Below are 15,157 nucleotides of genomic sequence, written 5' to 3' on the forward strand. Positions count from 1 at the left end.
TTCTTGTAAAATTGGAAGTGGAAACAAAAATTAGAAGGAATTGCTTAACTAGTGGTATTAATTGATAATGGAATATGGTACTGCACTTGTAAACAAGTAAAATCAGTCATCTGGTAAGTGAACAATACAGATTTACAATTGTGAAGATATCTGTCTGTCTGTCTCTTTTTCTATCTTTCACTGGGGTATATGGATTATTTGAGCATTAGGTGCAAGAAGAAAATTGTGATGAAATATGTCTTTGTCATGGTTATTCATCTTCTAACTTGTAAATTCTAATGCACATATATGTAATTAAATTTAAACAATATATATTACAAACAACATACATTACTGGTGCATACAGCTTTAGTGCAGTTACATCTGATCTATTTTAATTTTTTATACTGACGGTCATGTAATTGTTTAAAATACTCACTGTGGGATCCTATATTTGTTCATCCGCGATCTCTTCCCCAAAATGAAATATATTTTGCACATGAAGCTAAGATTTTCTGGTCAAAAAGTATTGTCGTATAGGCTGGCAAATACAGAAATTGGGTATTTTACATCTGGTCTGGAAGTTGAAAGTGTCTTTTAAAATATGATAGGATATTTTGTGAAAAACTCAAAGCGCAAACTTGTGCTGCAAGATTCTTAATCATTGAGATGTTGTTATGATTTTTTAAATATATCAAATGGTTTGCTGACCAGGACTAGTTCAGGGTATTCTTGTTGCTATATTTTGGTGAGTGTGCTGACATTGATAAAGTTCTATGATTTCATGAAATATACGGGAACTTGAACTGAAAACATAATTTATATTGATTGAAAGCACCTCATATAACTTTATTATACTTACAGCAGAGATATGGAGTAAATGCATAAAATGAAATTTTTGTTGCACAAGATGATTGCATTTAAGAATTTCATTCTGCACTTTTACTCAAATTGCATGCTTGAAATAAACTGCTTTTCTAAGGCAATGCTTTTCTGCACTGATTTCAGCTTTTTCTGGAACCATTGGAGATTTGTATCCCTGCCTAGATTTGACTAAATAAAAGCATACTACTGCTCAGAATTTATAAAAGTGATTAACTTCCTTTGTAATATTTTTGATTTTGAAACCAACCTTTCATATCTCATCGGATGAGTTCACAGAGTCAGAAACGAAACTTTCAAACACGCACATGGATGAATGTGATATTCACAATGTCAACAACAAACCTGAGAGATGCAGTAATTGAAAATACTGTTCTGATCACTGGAACAGTTGTTTAAGAGAAATATTAATATCATTTTGCAAATAGAATGGTTCAGACTATGACCAGTGCTTTCTAGGGTCTGTAAAAATGTAGCATAGAAAAACATACTGAGGCCAAGGGCTATTGCATATCTATCAGAGATGTACCATTTTATAAGTCTTGTCAAAATACTAGATTCGAGAAAAAAGGGTAACTGAATGTTTTGGTAGGAAACTAAGAGCTTCAGAGCCAGTAAGCCAAGATGAGAAAAAAATGTTTTATTTATGCTGGCTAAATGGACTGTCACATAAAAGCAGCTTTGCAGTATTCCCCATTTAACTATTTTGATACAGTGTTGGCTAGCGATAGAAGAAACACTGTAGGATACAGATCATAGCTGGGGTCCCTCCAACAGCAAGATAAAAATGACAGAGCATAAACATATACATTTAGCTGGTAATAAGAATGGTAATAAATATATTTGCATTTATGCATCTTGAATTTCCTCAAAATGTACTTTCTTAGTTCTGCAGATCTGAATGACATGTCCTGCAAAACCTGATACACACTGAAACTGTACTGGAATTTTTCCAGTTTAAAATCTGCACTGAATTGACCCAGTAATTCAGTCCATCATAATCAGAAAAGCAGGATTGAGATGCATGAACATAAAAACAAAATCTATCCATTCCAAACCAAAAGGAAATGTTGCAATGTGGATTCATTCACAACATGATTTTAAATTCAAATTTTAAGTAGACCAAAACAAAATTCTTTTTTAAACTACTATCGAGTGCACAACGAAGTTCAAGGGTTTTTGGGCACATTAATATTGTTATTGTGTTTTGATGAATATACGGTTGTGTATTTATTTTTAATAGAGCATAAATTCAATTACTTTGTTTATTGTAGTGTATTCCTTTATTATTAAGCCTTAGGCAAAGGTTATGCAGTATTATTCCCAAGTACTCATTCATTTCCCATAGAAATGCAGTAACTTGTAAATATTATTATATAAAGTAATATTTTACATCCAATTAACACTGACCAACTGAAAAGGTAACATTGTGGAAGTCATGAAAGATGGTTCTAACACGATGTATAACATTCCAAAATAATTTACAGCACTTGTATTTCCCCCCAAAATTTATTTTCAGTCTTTACATTTATTCTGTTTTTCATGCCCCATAAACATTTATTCCTCAAGGGAGTTGTTTTAATACATGCATATTTTATTTATTTATATAGCTTGCAAGAAAGGAAAATCAAAGATGCCCAGATGAGAGCACAAATTAACCAGAAACTAGTTGAAACAGGAGAAAGAGAAAGGTATAACAGAAATATGAAGAGATAAACTTTTTTTTTAAAGCATTTATTTTTGTGATTATTGTCAAGGATGCAAAGACTTTCCATTTTCAGAACCACTATCATGAAGAACAAGAAGTCATTTTTCTTCTCTTAAACATTTTTTAGATTTTAAATTTTTTTTTCTTAGTGGGAGTATTATGCAATTGTATTAATGTCTTTAGGTTCAATTAAATATTATGGTATTGTAGCTCTATTAAGGTATCTTACATCGTGGTACAACATTTATATATGAATTGATAAATTACTAATAAATCTTTTGTAAATGTTATACTAGTTATAAATTCTAAGTAAATGTTATAGGTCTTATACATCTTTAGTAACTGTTATAGTGCTTATAAATCTTTAGTAAATGTTTTAGGACTTATAAATCTTTAGTAAATGTTTTAGTACTTATAAACCTTTAGTAAATGTTATAGTACTTATAAATCTTTAGTAACTGTTATAGTGCTTATAAATCTTTAGTAAATGTTATAGTGCTTATATATCTTTAGTAAATGTTTTAGGACCTGTAAATCTTTAGTAAATGTTTTAGTACTTATAAAACTTTAGTAACTGTTATAGTACTTATAAATCTTTAGTAAATGTTTTAGTACTTATAAACCTTTAGTAAATGTTATAGTACTTATACATCTTTAATAAGTTGTTATAGTACTTATAAATCCTTAGTAAATGTTATACTACTTATACATCTTTAGTAACTGTTATAGTGCTTATAAATCTTTAATAACTGTTATAGTACGTATAACTCTTTAGTAAATGTTTTAGTACTTATAAATCTTTAGTAAATGTTATAGTACTTATAAATCTTTAGTAACTGTTATAGTACTTATACATCTTTAGTAACTGTTATAGTGCTTATAAATCTTTAGTAAATGTTTTAGTACTTATAAACCTTTAGTAAATATTATAGTACTTATAAATCTTTAGCAACTGTTATAGTGCCTATAAATCTTTAGTAAATGTTATAGTACTTATACATCTTTAGTAACTGTTATAGTATTTATAAATCTTTAGTAAATGTTATAGTGCTATGAATCTTTAGTAAATGTTGTAGTACTTATAACTCTTTAGTAAATGTTATAGTGCTTGTAAATCTTTAGTTAATGTTACAGTACTTATAAATCTTTAGTAACTGTTATAGTACTTATAAACCTTTAGTAAATGTTATAGTACTTGTAAATCTTTAGTAGATGTTATAGTACTTATAAATCTTTAGTAAACGTTGTTGTGAAAGAATGTCTTGTTTGATAATGTGTTTTCCAGATATCTTTTGGCAAACAAAAGCAGATTTTTAAAAAGTCTTAAACCCTTTCATGAAAGGATTATACACTTTTGCAGTCTTCACAATCACATGATCAGAAGTCACACTGGTAATCTTAGTGGATGTACCGTTACTGCTGTATTCCTGTCAAGGGAATTATTTTCTCCATTTTTCATTAAAATTAGATCCACAGTTACTCTTTTGTGTTCTGCTTCTTTCACTTTCTTAGCTAGTGATTGAGAGAGCACCATTTTCATCTGGAGATTATTTTCTAGTTCAACAAGCATTGAGGTTAGTTTGTCTGAATGACATCTTGAGTGAGAGATCTCGAGATTAGGGGAAGCTACTCCATTATAACAATGTCTATGCTCAAAGTATACATGATGCCATCCCCCATCCTAAGCACTGGATATTGAGTAAATCCTTATTGCATTATATATTATTTGTGTCAGAAAAATGCACAGCAGTTATCTCTAGCATGCGTCTTTGATGCACAAATGTGCATAAAGGGAAACACTGCTTGGGATCAAGGTCATAACCATCAAATATGTACGTTAATGGTCTCATTAAAGTTCTTTCAGTGATTTGTATTCTGTAAATGCTTTGATGGACTTTTTCAAAATTGCAGTGAATCATCAAGTAGCTTGTACAGTTCTTTCAGTAACATGGACACTTGCCTCTTGACATTGGGGTCAGAGGCAGGTAAACTTTTTGTAAGATTTTGATTCACGTTTTTTCATTTGCTTTAATGTCCTGACAGTATTGATTAACTTTCTATATACATTGGATGAATATTTATGAATTTATGAAGCCTAGACAACATGCAGGGACATGCATGTGTGCTCCATTAAATTTAGGGTCAAAGTTACATTCATAAAAAAATTTGTGTTAGGTGTTTGGTTTAAATTGTTTCCTTTCCTTTAGTTCCTTCGATACTTTCATTCTTCAGTATGCTTACTCTACCTTTTGGACCTTTGAGTTAAGTCACATGTTTCAGAGATGCATCCAGGGTAAGTGATTGCACAAATCACAGTTTGTACAGATTTGTACATTTGAAGAGCAGTGAACTGTGAGAACTATTGCACAATTAGTTTAAAGTCATGCATATGAAAATCTGTTTAGTACAGTATACAATTTTTATTTAACTGTTCACCCTTAAAGTGCTTTTTGCAATGTAAGTCATATCAGTAGAGGTATTCTAGCACTTGTCGTGAGATCTGTCTTTTTTCTTATCTGCAACTATTTACACATCTGGGTTCCTCTTGTTGACATGAAATGGTTGTTAAACTAAATTTGATTGGCAGTTGAGACTCGGAACAAACATTCTTTTTTTTGTAGTTTGGACTTTTTAGTAAGAAAGTGTTTGCAAATGCATGTTTAAAATACAGGCTACCAAGTAATCCTTGTAATGGTTGATTTGCAGTGTGGTGACATTTTATTCAGCAAGCATTGGCTGATGATAGTGGTGATGACATTAATTTTTAAAGTTAAGAAGTGTATTATATTATTGGTGCTGGGAAAATGTTAATGGATATGCCAGTGAGAGATTTTGAGCCCAAAAATGACATTAGATGCAAGTCTGGTTTACTTGCAAAATTGACAAAAATAGATGGCATACAGGTCAACACCATAATCAGTGGTATTTTGAAGTTAAGTGTAGAAAAGGCAGAATACCAAGCATAATTAAAATACAATTTAAAAGTAAAGGGCACCTTTCATTTCTTTTCTCCAACAGTTAAGCCCTGTGGGATCTTGTGCTACAAAACTCTATCGCTTTATGAAGGTTAATATAAACTGAATAACTAAAAATCTAAAAATGAAATTAAGAAGTAAAGATATTTATTTCATCAAAATACTTCTGTTTGGACTATGATGTGGAGTTAAAAACCGAATACAGCATTGTAGAACAGATAAGAAATGTAGTAGTCAGTAAATCACAGATTCAAGAAAGTGAAACTTTGGCAGAGCTTATGTCTGTGGAAAATTTTAATTTTTGAGCATATATATCCAAAAGAAAATACCTGTGAGTTGTGGAAAATTATAAATAACAATCATAAAGAACAGTTTCCCAACTTGTTCAAGCTGGCTAAGCCAGCTATGTATAACTAGAGGTGGTATCTTTTAAAGAGATATGCAGGAAGAAAAAGTAATAGATATTAAAGTGTCAACCGTAAATATTGAACACAGTATGGCGATTTCCTTCCCCCCTTTTATTTGTAAAAAAAACCCACTTATTTTGGTGACAGGTGGGTTGGGGAGCTGCCCCTCTTAAAAAAATTAAATTCTGGGAGTGTCTTTGTTGTTTTATGATAGTGCTTTGATTGTGGGTTTGAATCTCCTGTGTCGTGTCAGGGGTCAATAATTACAGTATTTACATATTTGCCTAGTATGGCTGATGGATGGAAATTTATCTCAAAATTATCATTTTTTTCTTTTTTATGTACAAAACTGGGCTAGTCACATGAAAATTCACGCTCTGCAATAAATTTTAGATGTCCAGATGGGTATATAATAGTTGTCCATTCGGGTATAGAATAGTTGTCCATATGCGTATATAATAGTTGTCCAGAGGGGTATATAATAGTTGTCCAGATGGGTATATAATAGTCGTCCATTTGGGTATATAATAGTTGTCCAAATGGGTATATAATAGTTGTCCATTTGGGTATATAATGGTTGTCCATATGGGTATATAATAGTTGTCCAGATGGGTAGCTGTTGCTGTTGTGGGGTTTAACGCCATTTTTCAGCACATGATAGGCTATACATGGCAGTCAGTATTAATGGTGGAGGAAGAACCCTGGAAAGAACCACCGACCCACGAAAAGCTACTGGCAAGCTTTCTCACATACCCACATTGGCTGAATCCGAGACTCGAACCAGTGCAGACAGAGGTGAGATGGCAGTGATCCGTAATGGAGAGTGCTTTAGATCACTCGGCCACTCAAGGCCCCCTCCAGATGGGTATATAATAGTTGTCCATTTGGGTATAGTGCCATAGAGATTTTCCTGTTGTTTTGAAAACAGTTCCCTTGGTCCTTAGAATTGTAAAGTTTTAAACAAATGAAAGTTCAGGTTGGATAATTTAGACATAATTCTGTACACTGTTAATTCAAACAAATCTACAGCTATAATATTCTTGAGCATCACATCATCCACACTAAATGGTAATTCAGGCAGAATAGTGCTCTTGGAGTCTGTCATTTCACCTTTTTGGCCCAAAACCAGAAGGTCACTTTGCCTTGCGTTGATTTCTTGACATTACCCCTACCACCTTTTTTCAATATAATGTGTTAATTATCAAAATAAAAACCAATTTGTATGTCAATTTATCCTTCAAAGAGAATGTTGGAAAGTTAGAATAAGATGTTTAATGCTATGCTCTATAGTCGAGGTTGGTGCTGATTGGTTGATTATAAAATGCCAGAAGTTTCATTGCTATCTTTGGAACACATGCACCTTCTCTGTGCATGGAGGTTTGGAACTTCCTTCACTGGACAGTTTTAGATGGAATATTCTATTCAGTATGCCACATTCCGACAGGAAGATCATTTTGGAGGACAGTCCGTAAAGGAAATGGAGGATAGTTACAGAATGGTCTCTCCACTAATCTGTAGCAGACTCCCTATTCCATCTTTGAGGAACACCTACGGAGGACTTGTTTGCCACCAAGCTGAACAACAAACTCACAGGGACTGAGCAGTGAACACCTACAGCCTGAGTTAGGATTGTCTGTTTGCTTATGGCTTTCTGCCCTTCAAGATGATCCCAAATGTCCTTCTTAAAGTCAGGCACTAAATGGCTCAGCTCGTTTTGATTGCCCCTCTGTAGTCCTACCGATCGTGGTTCAACAGTCTTCTCAATCTGCTGGTTGACAATTACAGAACCTTACTTGTTGGGAGGGACCTATTGTCGCAGCACATGGGCTGTCTCCTACACAATATCCTATAGATTCTCTACCTACAAAATTGGCACATCTTAAATGATCTTGCAGCAAAGAAAATTTTTGAGCTGGGTTGCCAGGTGTATCATTCAGTAAAGAGAGTCAACCTCTAAGGTATGGAGAATCTTGTCATGAAAATGTGTGAATCATAGCTGTCCCTCTGTGAGCACAGTAGCTGATTTTCTTCATTCCTTTTTGAAGAGAAATAATGCTTAGTTTCTACTATTCAGGGCTGTTGAACAGCCCTCTCTAACATGCAATTTTTTTTCAAAAAACCCTGCCATCCAGATGGATTTTCACTTCACAGATCTGATCAAGTATATCAAATTGCAGAGACCAGTGTCTCGCTCTCTAAAGCCTAAATAGAATTTATTGTGTCTTGTGTTCTGTAAATAATCCCATGAACCTTTGGGTGAAGCTTCCTTTGAGTATATTACCCTCGAGATTTTTTGTTGTTGCTTGCCATAGCATCTGCGAGACAAAAGAATGAGCTTCACGCCCTAACCACAGAACGGGGCTGTATCGGATTCAGTCTGAATAATGAGTCAGTTTCTATCCATTACCAACCAGGTTTTTGTAGCAAAAAAAGACAGTTTCCATTGGTTGCTTCACACCAAACTGTTATCCCCAGTCTCATCCATTTATGTGCTGGGGATGACCAAGATAAACTTTTCATGTCTAGTTAGGACCATTTAAGGCTGTCCATTTTTACTTGGCAGCCTTCAAAAGGAAAAGTGAAAGGTAGGTTCTTTTCCTACCCATGAACGCATGATAGGTTCAGCTGATAATTCAGCTTCCAGCATTTCTAAGTGGATTGTATCAACTATCAAGAGAGCTTATTAATTCCTTACTCATAGGGACTTGTTCTTTATGAAAATTAAAGTGCATGAGGTTAATGCCATTGCTGACCTATCTTATTCATCTTTGGAAAGTATGACAAAGGCCATATTTTAGCACTTTCACTACTATCTCCTCCTTTTGCTGTTGCTCATTAACCCATCAAAGTGAAGGCGATTTCTCTCTGAGCCCTATCATTGTTGCTCAAAAAGTGGTCCATGCTGATTCCATTCCATTGCAGTCTCCTGCTCTCTTGTAAGTGTGAGCATTTATTGTGGGGTTTGGAAGCATCAGTTCTCCCCTCAAACTGTCAAATTCAGCTTTGCAATAGCAACGGGTAAGATATTACTGATATTAAAATGTAGTTTTTTGAGGAGAACAACCAATTTTAATGATATAATATTTACCTGTTTGTAATGAATTTGCAAGTATGCACAAGTAATATTGCTCATGAAAAATATAGAAAATATCTCCAACTAAGTAAAATTGATGGTTGATTTGTTCTGAAGAACTGATAAATAGTCTTTTTTTAAAAATTAAAGTTACTCAGAACAATAGTTTTTAGAAATATATATGTTTGCTTAGTGGGAATCACATATTCTTCTCTCTTTTGATATTAATATTATTTCTTTGATTTTATTTAGTAATTAGGTTCTTTTCATTATTTAATAGGAGGACTGTGTGTTAATTATCTCATAATAACTTAAAAATCTCTTTCATAGTTCCAACCATCGTGCTACCTGGATGAAATGAGTGATGTTCAAATGCTGATTAAACAATACTTCATAGCATTACACTACCTGTCGTTAATGAGTGATGTCCAAATGCTGATTAAACAAATCCTAGCATTATGCTACCTGTGTTTATTGAGTGATGTCCAAATGCTGATTAAACAAGTCTTAGCATTATGCTACCTGTGTTTAATAAGTGATGTCCAAATGCTGATTAAACAATACTCCATAGCATTATGATACCTGTGTTTAATGAGTGATTTTCCAAATGATGATTAAACAATATTCCAAAGCAGTATACTACCTGTTGCTAATGAGTGATGGCCAAATGCTGATTAAACAAGTCCTAGCATCATGCTACCTGTGTTTAATAAGTGATGTCCAAATGCTTATTAGACAATACTCCATAGCATTATACTACCTGTGTTTAATGAGTGATGCCCAAATGCTGATTAAACAGTACTCCATAGCATTACACTACCTGTTGCTAATGAGTGATGGCCAAATGCTGATTAAACAAGTCCTAGCATCATGCTACCTGTGTTTAATAAGTGATGGCCAAATGCTGATTAAACAGTACTCCATAGCATTATACTGCCTGTGTTTAATAAGTGATGTCCAAATGCTGATTAAACAATACTCCATAGCATTATGATACCTGTGTTTAATGAGTGATGTCCAAATGCTGATTAAACAATGCTCCATAGCATTAAGCCATTATACTACCTGTGTTTAATGAGTGATGTCCAAATGCTGATTAAACAATACTCCATAGCATTATACTACCTGTGTTTAACGAGTGATGCCCAAATGCTGATTAAACAGTACTCCATAGCATTATACTACCTGTGTTTAATGAGTGATGCCCAAATGCTGATTAAACAGTACTCCATAGCGTTATACTACCTGTGTTTAATAAGTGATGTCCAAATGGTGATTAAACAATACTCCATAGCATTATACTACCTGTGTTTAATAAGTGATGTCCAAATGATGATTAAACAGTACTCCATAGCATTATACTACCAGTGTTTAATGAGTGATTTTCCAAATGATGATTAAACAATATTCCAAAGCAGTATACTACCTGTTGCTAATGAGTGATGGCCAAATGCTGATTAAACAGTACTCCATAGCATTATGCTTCCTGTATGTAAGGAGTTATGTTTTAATACTGACTAAACAATACTTCCTAGCATTATACTGCCTGTATGCAATGAATTGTGTCTTAATACTGACTAAACAATACTTTCTAGAATTATACTGCCTGTATGTAATAAGTGATGTCCAGGTGCTGATTAAACAAATCCTATCATTATGATACCTGTGTGTAAGGACTTGTGTTTTAATACTGATTAAACAATACTTCCTAGCATTACGTTCAGAAGCTAAATCCACCTGTCTCTCAAATTTGTCTTAAGAGCAAGATACAATAATTGCATGAAAATTAGTCCTATACCTTGATGCACATGTTGAGTCTCTCTGCTCATAGAAAAACATCCTGAAAGTAATACTGTAATTGCCTTACTAATATCACATGAATGCTGTACTCTAAGTAAATACCATATGGTTCATGTGGATTGAGGGGAAAGATATTATAATTTTGATTATAGGATTAGTGGCCAGGTTTTGTTTGCTTGCAGAAAGATCCCATATTGTTGAATTGATCAAGTATGATGCTTGCTGTACTAATCAACACATACAGATATAATCATGGAAACATTATCATGTACTTGAATAAAATTTATATCTCAAAAATTTAGTTTTGGGGATATTCTGACATATTCGATCTGTCCATTTGTTTTGTAAGTGTTACTTCCTTAACCACTGCATAGAATCCATTCACAGGAATCTCAGGGATGGGGTGTCCAGGGTCATCATGTATACAAATTTTCAGCGACAGTGACAAGTTGTTATTTTCTTGTTATTTTTAAAACCAAACTTTATATACAGTGTACCGCTCCAGTGGCCTAGTGGTTAGAGCATTCGCCTTGGATGTGGGAGGTCGTGGGATCGATCCCCAGTCAAGTCATACCAAAGACTTACACATTTGGTACTAACAGCTGCCTCACTTGGCACTCAGCATTAAGAGGTTAGTGTTAGGACTGGTTGGCCTGGTGTCAGGATAATGTGACTGGGTGGGACATCATGCTACATGTCTGCGGCATGATGCCCCAGTGCTAGACATCACTGTAATCTGTCACACTGTAGACATCGTAGTGATATGACTGAAAAATTGTTAAAGCTACGTTAAAAATCCAAATCTCACACACACACACACACATGCATGCACACACACACACACACACACAGTGTATATGGTCACAGCAAGAAGACATATGATACTGACATTTTCAGTTATGACTTCAAGATCACTTTACAGTTGGTGATCATTGGAAAGCTGTCAAAGTTGCTAAGGTTGTACTTTCTTTCTTTTCATTGAACGAGTACAGTTCTCTACAACAAGTGTATATTTGCCACAGTAACATTTGCCTTGTACTAAAGGTCTCAATATTTTTTTCAGGTTAAAGGAGCTGCTGAGAACCAGGCTGGTTGAATGTGGCTGGAGAGATCAGTTGAAACAGTATTGCAAAGGTTTGTATGTTCAAAATGATTAATCATTATAATATGGAACAATATGTAACCTAAAGCTTTAAAGCCCCAATATCGCTGTTTATCGTAAACTTCACCATTCTTCAAATTTAGCCAGTGTTTAGAAGGAAGGAAATGATTTGTTAAAAAGCTCTCTGACATAATCCAGTCTTTGAAATAAGGTTTAAACAATGTTCAGATATTCAGTTTAGAATTAAGAGGTGGCACCCTTTAATTAAGTCAACGAAGTTGTTCGTAATTCTTTTGTTTTTCAGGAGTGCTCCAAAAGTAGTGATGTGATACATTTGACACATTCCATTAGTGATTAAGAACCACTTTTGCACAGATTTATTTGAGAGGAGCAAACCCACTTTTCCAAAGTGAGTCAGACAAGAAAAAGTGTGCATTAGATAACTATAACAACTCCTGTGTGAATATTGATGATCAGCTGGGGTGCTGGAATACTTTGAAGGGTGAAATTGGTCTGAAGACAGTCCAGCAGTGTGGTGGTGGCTTCTTAAGTTTACAGTGGTGATAAATCTTGTGTTCCAGCCTTCCACTGAAATCAGTTGATTCACAGATGTTTGTGATCAACATCAGATTATTTCATACACATGTAAAAAATGGTAGGGTTTCTCAGTTTGATGGAGAAATTAAATGACTCATTTGGTGATGAAACATTGATATTATTTGGTTTTAATGGAAACCAACAATGTATACAACTATGTATCTTTCAAGATTAAGTATTACTGAAATGATTTGGCACATACGAATTTGTGCATGTGGGTCTTTAATACAAAATATGTATTCCTATTTGATGTCACACCTGCAGTGTGTGCTTAAAAATTCAAACAATTTATTTGGTCAAATTTTGTGTTGTTAATGCTCATTATAGTTGAATACTCAAGTGATGTCATAAATAATGTCCCAATCATATGTAACATGTTGCCTGTGTTGGAAGCTCCACACCAGAGATGAATTTGCTCTTTCTATATGTTTCTGCTAAATAGATCCATTTTTTTTAGACTGATTCAACTGACGAAGTTAACAAGGTAGCAATTCACCAGGCATGCATGTTGGTAAATTGCAAGAAAGTTGTGATGTTCCTGGTAGATTTTTGACAGTGACTTGCCTCCCTTGATGGGATTCAGACTTGTATCTCTTTCAGTATGGTTTGTGCAGAATAGATCCATGTTACACAACCATGATACGCTGGAGCATATTATGTTGTCTGTCTGTCTGTCTGTCTGTTCCCTATTTCATTTCTGCAAAATAGCTTTGAGTTTTACACCATCCACTATTACTTTGCTAGTAGATTACATTTTGGGACAAGAATGAAACCTATTAGTTTCAGGCTCAAAAGTTTGAAGGTCAAAGGTCAAAGGCAATATAAGATGTTACATCAGTGTTCCAGTTAGTATTTCAAATGACAAGGGTACTGATCAGGGCACTATGTGCATGATTTACAGTGTTTCAAGATCAGGACACTTCATGTGTGAATTGAATGGATGTCATATGGTAACCAATTAAAAAAGAGAAAAAATAAGTAATTTTGACTAAACATCATTTATCAAACTGTACATTATTTTAACCAATATGTAACTAAAACCTAGGATTCTTCTTCTTCATTATGGGTTTGGGTCTGTTGCTGTCTCATCTGTCCTGGTTTCCTTGGTAGGTTAATTTTGAGAGAATCTAAAACAAATACAATGGTCATTTTACTCTTCATGCTCCAATAATAGTTATATAATTTGAAGTTTCATTCAAATTTGCAATGAAAGTAATAATAATAATCTTAATAATAATAATATAACAACAATAATAATAATAATAATAAATGATCTTATGGTACACACAATATAAGTCATAATAATTGGAAAATAAATATCATAAAAATTAAAACCATGAAACTTAAAGAATAATTTCTTTCTCTTTATAATGTAAATAATATAATATTTATTAAAACAATAAGTAAGAATATATGGGGGGGGGGAGGCTGCGGTTTTCTGTTTTCATATCCAACACATAGCCAATAAAAATCGTTTTACCAAGACAACGGTTCTTGATGATGGCGCAAGGATAGGGGTCTCAAATAGGAATAAAATAAACATTTCGACCTCATGAATAAATTGAAATTAAAATGCTCTTACCAAAAATATTCTGTCGATTTCCTCTTTTGCTTAGATCCTGTTTATGCATGTAAATTACGAACTCTTTCAGTGGTAGGCATTTCTTTGGTGATTGTGTGTGCATCGATAATTGAGTCGTAATGATAAAAACCGAAGTTAACCAATGGCACAGCTGTGGCAAAACCAGCCATAAACATGGTGCCAGAACAGAATTAAATTTCAGAAGTGAATGATCGAGGCGCTTTTAAATTTGATAGGGTGTTTTAAGGCATCATAAATTTGACAGGGGTGCTAAAAAAGTTGGGCAGGGCATAGTGTCCCTCTATTTATGCTTAGCTTGAACACTGTGCATTATAAAATTTTGACCTATTTATGTTGCTGGTATGCTATTATTGAAAAGTGAATCTCTAATGGACATGTAAATGTATATCCCATCTTTATACGTAAGCATATACCACTGATTTACTGTAAGAGGTTGTGTTAATGGAAATGTTTTGCCTCCTGAATATAAAATAATATATCCAGAAGGAAAAAGATCCTGCCATGTATCCATGAGTTGCAGAAACAAATTGGAGACATGGGAAGTTGCATCCATGTGTGCCATCATTTTCTTCACTGTAATTCTGTCAATTTTTTCCCATATTTCCAATATCAAAATGATATTTAAAATACTGGGGTTTTTTTTGTTTTGTATACAAAATACTACTATGTCCTGATCATTTGCACCTTCCTCTGAAAGTGTAAATGTTTCATTTTGGCTTTTGAATTAGTCTGATTCTCTGTCCTTACCTGGATATTTTTAGTTTTGAAGATATGTAGATGGACCATTGTCCATTTCCACCAAAACAGAAAGGTACATGTGTCCTGAATGATATCTTTCTGCCATATGTATAGAAAATTCTGTTATATTCAGTCTGATCTGTCAGAACTCAAATCTGACAGATTTAGAAATGTTACCAATTAAATTCACTAAATTGCCTTACTCTTGTCATTTACCAATAGTGTGTGGTTATGCAAACTTGGGAATAAATGGAATTTTCTATAGTATTTGCACACCCTCCAATTTGTTTGTA

General features: G+C 33.8%; 1 protein-coding gene across 1 annotated transcript in view; it reads left to right on the forward strand.

Annotated features, from left to right (window-relative positions):
- The window catches only part of LOC149782794 (transcription and mRNA export factor ENY2-like), a 31,501-nt gene that overhangs the window by 2,588 nt on the left and 13,756 nt on the right, over window positions 1-15,157 (forward strand). Inside the window, exons 2-3 of the mRNA XM_089934306.1 lie at window positions 2,472-2,552; window positions 11,888-11,958. Coding sequence (XP_089790432.1) covers window positions 2,472-2,552; window positions 11,888-11,958 — 152 coding nt within the window. The remainder of the gene's footprint in view (window positions 1-2,471; window positions 2,553-11,887; window positions 11,959-15,157) is intronic.

Source organism: Sinohyriopsis cumingii, chromosome 15 (assembly GCF_028554795.1).
Source record: "Sinohyriopsis cumingii isolate HCF-2022 chromosome 15, ASM2855479v2, whole genome shotgun sequence".
Lineage (NCBI taxonomy): Eukaryota > Metazoa > Mollusca > Bivalvia > Unionida > Unionidae > Sinohyriopsis > Sinohyriopsis cumingii.